The sequence below is a fragment of the Protomyctophum parallelum genome (assembly GCF_964188405.1).
Source record: "Protomyctophum parallelum genome assembly, chromosome: 10".
In the NCBI taxonomy this organism is placed as follows: Eukaryota; Metazoa; Chordata; class Actinopteri; order Myctophiformes; family Myctophidae; genus Protomyctophum; species Protomyctophum parallelum.
In genome coordinates this window covers 40,583,596-40,590,271 of record NC_139704.1, presented here as the reverse complement: position 1 = coordinate 40,590,271, position 6,676 = coordinate 40,583,596, and the positions used below count along the sequence as shown (strand labels likewise).

Genomic DNA, 6,676 nt, shown 5'->3' with positions numbered 1-6,676 from the left:
AGGGGCCCTTCGTTTTTAAAATGGCCGGCAGGTGAACCTTGTAAAAAGTATAAACACAATGGCAGACTGTTCAGAGACAGGAGAAAAAAGACAGCCCAGCTGTGGTAGTCATGAGGTGAAGCACCACATTCACCAGAAGATTGATTTGTTAATTATTAAAGTTAAAGCAACAGGGGGCACGCTACACGGTCTTACATTGGGTTCTTGAAGTGTGACCACGGCCAGTCTCGTTCCAGAGAGTTGCTCTGTTGTTTTCGTTCATTCTCTCCTTTCTCCCACTTTTTCATCCATCAATCCTTTCTCCCATCACCACCATTTCCTCTTCCCACACCCTTGACATCTTTCCACACCTTGTTCCTTACGTCCCTCTGTCTTTCCTCTGTGCACCAGGTGTGTACTTGCCCCTGCTGTGGGAGCAGAGTTTCTGCTGGAAGAGCCCCATAGCCCTCGGCTACACGCGGGGCCACTTCTCAGCACTGGTGGCCATGGAGAATGATGGCTTTGACAATCGCGGCGCAGGCGCCAACCTCAACACAGACGACGACGTCACCGTCACATTCCTGCCGTTGGTCGATAGTGAGAGGAAGCTGCTCCACATCCACTTCCTGTCAGCACAGGAGGTAAGGACACCCTCCGGCTGTGTGTTATGTATTGCCCCAACATCGGCGTTCTGTTCAATCACCTCAATTCCGAGAACAACACGGCCAAAGATCGCACTTATAATGGTAGTGGACGGCGGGGAAACATTTCATTGACGGACCACAGCGTAAACGAGCATTGCCTAGCGGTGAAGCTACTATACGGTAGATATAAGAGGCTATTCTGAATCAATAAAAACCCAGGGAGGGAGCACCATTGGGAAATAGGACGTCAAAACGTCTTCGGCAGTAAATGAGTGGTGAAGGTGCGTGAAGAATGATGTGTAACGCCTGATTTGTACTTAGCTGCGCACCAGTGTCAGCCACTGAAAATGTAAGCTCTGCAAGCACAACACATTGTTAGCTTGTAAATTGGCTATTTTGGAGCTCAACTCAATGCACAAACAACTAGGTATAAATCAGGTGTAATGACAAGCTCCCTCGTAGCCTAGGTTTGTTGATTCTTTTCTCTCTCCATCTGTGTCCCCGTCCTCACCCACCTCCCTCCTTCAGGTCTAGCACCTCCTCCTGTCTGTCTAGCATCAAATGTTGGATGAGTGAGAACTTTCTCAAGCTAAATGAGGATAAGACAGAAGTTCTCATAATCGGTTCTAGTGAGCAGAAAGAATCAATAATAAGCAGACTTGGCAACCTGACTGTAGAAAGTAGCAGTACAGTAAAGAACCTGGGGGTTATTATTGATTCTGAATTGAATTTTAATTCACACATTAATCATGTTACCAAGATTGCCTTTTTTCACCTTAGAAATATTGCACGAATCAGAGCCTATTTGTCCTTGGACGATGCAAAAACGCTAATCCACGCCTTTGTTTTTTCTCGGCTTGATTACTGCAATGCACTTTTTTCAGGACTGCCTAAGAAAACAACTGACAGATTACAACTTGTCCAAAATGCAGCAGCCAGAGTTTTAACTAGAACTAAGATGAGAGAACATATTACTCCAGTTTTGGCATCCGGTTGTTTTTAGGATTGATTTTAAAATTATTTTACTTGTCTATAAAGCTCTCAATGGTCTTGCACCTTCCTACCTACATGACTGCCTGCCTAAATATGTCCCAAACCGCCCCCTAAGGTCTTCCACTGCTGGCCTGCTCGCTTTGCCTAAAAAAATGGCAACTAAAAAATACGGGGAAGCAGCTTTTTGCTTCTACGGGCCGTCGGCATGGAACAAGCTCCCACTGTACCTTCGTCAGGCAGCCTCTGTAGACATTTTTAAAGCTCAGCTCAAGACCCACTTCTACAACATTGCTTTTAATTGATCTTTTATTTTATTTTATTTTTGTTATTCATGTCCTCACTGTATTGCATTACTGCTTGTTTTTTAATGTCGTTGCCTTGCTTTTCTTTTATTCTCCATTGTTCTGTAAAGCACTTTGAGCTGCATTTCATGTCATGAAAGGTGCTATACAAATAAAGTTTTATTATTATTATTATTATTATTATTATTATTATTATTATTCAGATGGGTAACGAGGAGCAGCAGGAGAAGTTGCTGAGGGAGTGGTTGGACTGCTGCGTAACAGAGGGCGGAGTTCTGGTGGCGCTCCAGAAGAGCTCGCGGCGCCGGAACCACCCTCTGGTCACACAGATGGTAGAGAAGTGGCTGGACGGCTACCGCCAGATCCGCCCCTGCGCCTCCCTCTCCGATGGCGAGGAAGAAGAGGAGGATGATGACGAGTGACAAACCTGGACCTCCCCCCCCCCCCCCGGTGTGGGTGTGGGCCAGTCCTCGCTAGGGGGTGTGGCAGGGCAGGACTCTCCCCTCCCCCTCTCCCACTTTGATTTGTTTTCATGTTTTTTGTTTCATCTTTCCTGATACGGACAAACTGTGAAAGCCTTTGGGAGAGGCCAGTGAACCACAAGGCCCCCCCCTCCCCTCCCCCCCCAACCACAATCGCACTTCTCGCAGGAGATGTCACCGTTGGAGCGTGCGCACACATGCAAGATACACTTATAAACACATGTACAAAACACAGACACTTGACAACCTGACACTGACACACACAAAGGACTCCACTACTGCAAAAAAAGAAAAATAGAGAGCGAGCGCGAGAGAGAGAGAGAGAGACCTAGAGATGATGGAAAATAAAGGATCCTAGTTTACGAATGCTAATTATCTTTATCTTTTTTTTGTCAGATGTAAAAAAATGCATAAATAATCTTTATCCATAAATGTAAATGCATGTGGTTGTTTAAGAAAGGAAGAAAAAAAATCTGTATAATGAGATATACCAGCATCAATTCAAATCAAGTTTATATCAGTTTATTATGGGCACTGACAAAAAGCACACTTCCAAATTGTTGTCCTTTTGGATGTTTTCTTTTTCCAGTCGTAAAAGAGTTGGCTTGTTGTTGTTTTTATTTTTTGGCAGAGATAGAGCCAATATATATTTTGCGTCAGGAGACCCTTCAGAACAGAGAGATTGTGTAATTATAATTATGACAAATTCTTAATACTAAGCACTGCACATTTATAAAAAAGAAAATCAACAAAAAATGAATTTATATATAAATATAACTGCTTGAATAAAGGTCATATATGAAGCTCTTGAAAAGACAGTTCGTCCCTTTTCAAGTCAAAGCCACAGTCATCAATGCTTAATTTATACACCATCGTAAGACAAAGTATAAATGTTTAGCATTACAGACCATGGTGGAACTTGAGTTTACCTTTTTTTTCCCAGACTGGTTGAGTTGAAAACATATACCGTATATATGTTTGTGTGTTTTTTTTTTTCTTCTCCAAACTTATTCTACATATTTATTTGTTTGGGATCTTATTGGAGCTAATATGAGCTTTGAGATTCTGTATAACTATATAAACAAAAAAAAAGAGAGGTTTTGGTTTGTGTTTTTTTCTTTCTTTTTTTTCTTAATCTCAAAGATGTTTTTATGTTGCACAGGAACATTCTCGCTACGAGAGGAAAGAAGCGATCATGACCATCGGTGAAAAGTTTACTTCTGGTGTGTGTGAGACTTGGTTCTGTTTGTATTATAATATTGTTTAACAGTAACTCAATTAGGATGTTCAAATCTGGTGCTTGCTTTGGAGAAGGCGAGTCGGCGTGAGTGAGAGACATTTCCTTGTCGGCGTTAACACCAGAATCACATTTATCTTGGCCCCCAACCCTTCCCATTATTCTTCTAGTATGTGTCATCAAGTTCACCCTCATGGTACCAGCATGGCTCTTATCTTCCTCTGTAATATCTGTTTGTTGTCCTTACGTGAAACTATCTTTTAGGTCATGGTCTTTGTGAAAGACCACAACATGTAAAACCAAAGTTTAGGGGAGGGACACAAGTTATCAATCCGTTTTCTTTTTTGCTGTGAATGACGTTTTCATTGGGTTTTCTTGCAATTGAGTACTGTAACCTCTTTTTTTGTGTGTATTTCATTCTAGTCATACACACAAAGTTGAGCATCACCTGTATGTTGCTTTGTATTTATGCAATAGTTACAGCTGTGACTATGATGGTTTGTGGATTTAGGCCTGACCACACTATACAGAGTGTATTTGAAAGGGCAGGCGAAATAAGGAAAAAATAAAAACACCTTTTTGAATGTCCAATGTCTTTTTTTTATTGAGATAATTAATCTTCAAAGTTATAGCAGGGTTAGCACTGTAAAGGTAGTTGACATTTGCAGTGAATCATATTGCAGAAATATAGTGTTTGGATCAATTGGATGACTAAGTCTCATATAATGCATTTAAGAAGTCATACATATAATGTAAAATTTGTCACAGCTTGTCACATTGCCAGCTCCACACATCCTGCATGTTTCTAGCACCATCTAGTGGACATCACAGTCCTTATTACACAAAGGTACATCATTACATCTTGTGATAGGAGTTGGATCAAACTGTTTGGGTGGGCATTTCTGTGTGGAGTTTATTCTAAATGCACATGCATTCTCAATGGCAATAGCACAAACTTTGGCATGCTACTAGTCCTACGTATACTATTACGTACACCTAGAAACCCCATTGAAACCTATTTAGGTATCTACTGTGGACATGTTGGCCTGAAAATGAAATTCAGACTGATTTTGGCACACAATGGGGCTCAATGGCAGACATTGGCACGTCATCACTTTCACCTAGAAACTCCATTCACACTTTTTATTATTCAGCTTGTGGCGCTCCGCGCCTGTAACCCCTCTCCTACGCACATGCACATGCACGCACGTCACGCAGACTTTGACACTCCTACGTCACGTGCCCGGGGGGCTACGAGAATGCATGAATGGAACGGGAGCGAGTTTGAGGAAGTGACACTGACAGCTGTCATCTCGACAAACGGTTCATAGTTTGTAGCCAGCCGTGGGACTGCCCAACACTACGCCATCCTAACCGTGAGAGTAGTGGTTCTATTTCATCCTTACTGACTGCCAGAGGCAGTGCTTAACACTGGATGATATCTGTCAAAAGGCTCATGGAGAGTAACTCCCATCCAATCAAGCCTGAGTGAGTGGCAGCTTGTCTATTGGCCACGCACAGGTGTTGGAGGCTATAAGTGGACCTGTCCTGCACTCATTCCCCCGTTCAAGCTGAGAAGATCACCACACCAGTGGTGTCTTGTTGTCTACAAACCTCCAGCACCCTCTCTCTTCACTCTCCAACTGTGTGCGTCCACTAACCAAACGTGAGTTCAAAAGCCTCTGGAAACCCAACTGTTTATACATTGCCACAACTATTAATCACCCATCATGGACTCACTTCATTGCACCTGTTATTGTTTACTATATGACTAGCAGCAGTACTTGAGTTGTTTATTTTCTTAATGGGTCATTGAATCGAACTGTTGACTAATAGACATAGTGTTTGGCCTGCATAACGGCATCACCCATATGTGTATTCACACATGTGTTTATGTATATATATATATATATATGCATATGTATATGTATGTGTATGTATATATGTAGGTATGTGTATATATACTGTGTATTCAACCTATTATATTCACATATTATTCAACCTATTATATTCATATATATAGATATATGTGTGTATTGTGTAGGTGTTGATATTGTATATATATAGGCTGCCCATGACATGAATATTATTTAGTATTGACGTTATTGGATGTAACTGCTATTTATGATTTGGATACGTTTACTGATGCCACACCTTGTATATTGTTTGTCCCCTTTGTACAGCACACACCAATTAAAACCTTAAACCGAATCCTCTGCCTCTGCCTCGTCTTGGTCAGCCTGGCCGGTGGCCTTGCCTGCTCACCATTTTGTCCATTACACCTCACCTATACCCATATACGAACTATTCCGAGTGCCAGCACTCTTTCAATGGTCCTTCGAGCCGGATGTAATGGAACCGATGGCAGGCAGAGAGGAAGGCAGAAGGCTGGAGGATGAAGAGGAGGAAGAAGAGAAATTGGAGGATCAAGCGGAGCCGGACAAAAGGGCCATGAAGCCGCTCCAGGGAGCCACCGTCCCACCCAAGGCCCATGCCACAAGGCAACAACCCGCCTTGCTGGTTGAAGGGTTGCCTCACCCCCAGCGGAGGCGACAACAGCCGAGTGCAGCCTTGCTGGAACCGAGCCAGCCCGCAGAGGAACCGCCTCCTGCTTCGTGCAGCCAGGCAGGCTCCACCCACCACTCCAGAGTGTCGAGCCAGGCCGGCTCCGTCCACCACTCCAGAGCGCCCAACCAAGCAGGTTCTGCTCACCAATCCAGAGCTGCCAGCCGGGCAGTTTCTGGACCGGGCGGCTCGGGAGCATCCAGCGGGAGAAGCCAACACAGCGGTCGCTCAACAGCCCTGTCGGGGACCCAAGTTGCCGCTCTAAATGAGAGGAAGAGGGTCCTGGCTCTACAGGAGGTCGAACAGCAGATCAAGGAGGACAGAATCGCAGACGAGCGATGTCGGATCCTGGAGGAGCGGACTCGGCAAGATCTGCAGGAAAGGGAGTACATCACGGAACACCTGATGCAACAGCGGCGGATGAGATATGCCCGGTGGAAATTGGAGGAGGCCCACATAGTCTCATCTTTCCTG

General features: G+C 44.0%; 1 protein-coding gene across 1 annotated transcript in view; it reads left to right on the top strand.

The window, feature by feature from the left end:
* The window catches only part of LOC310865460 (ubiquitin thioesterase Zranb1-like), a 25,559-nt gene extending 21,331 nt beyond the window's left edge, over positions 1-4,228 (top strand). Inside the window, 2 exon segments of the mRNA XM_083774584.1 lie at positions 226-620; positions 2,122-4,228. Of these exon segments, the coding sequence (XP_083630710.1) occupies positions 226-620; positions 2,122-2,340 (614 nt within the window). The 3' untranslated portion in view covers positions 2,341-4,228.
* Positions 4,229-6,676: the final 2,448 nt, after the last annotated feature.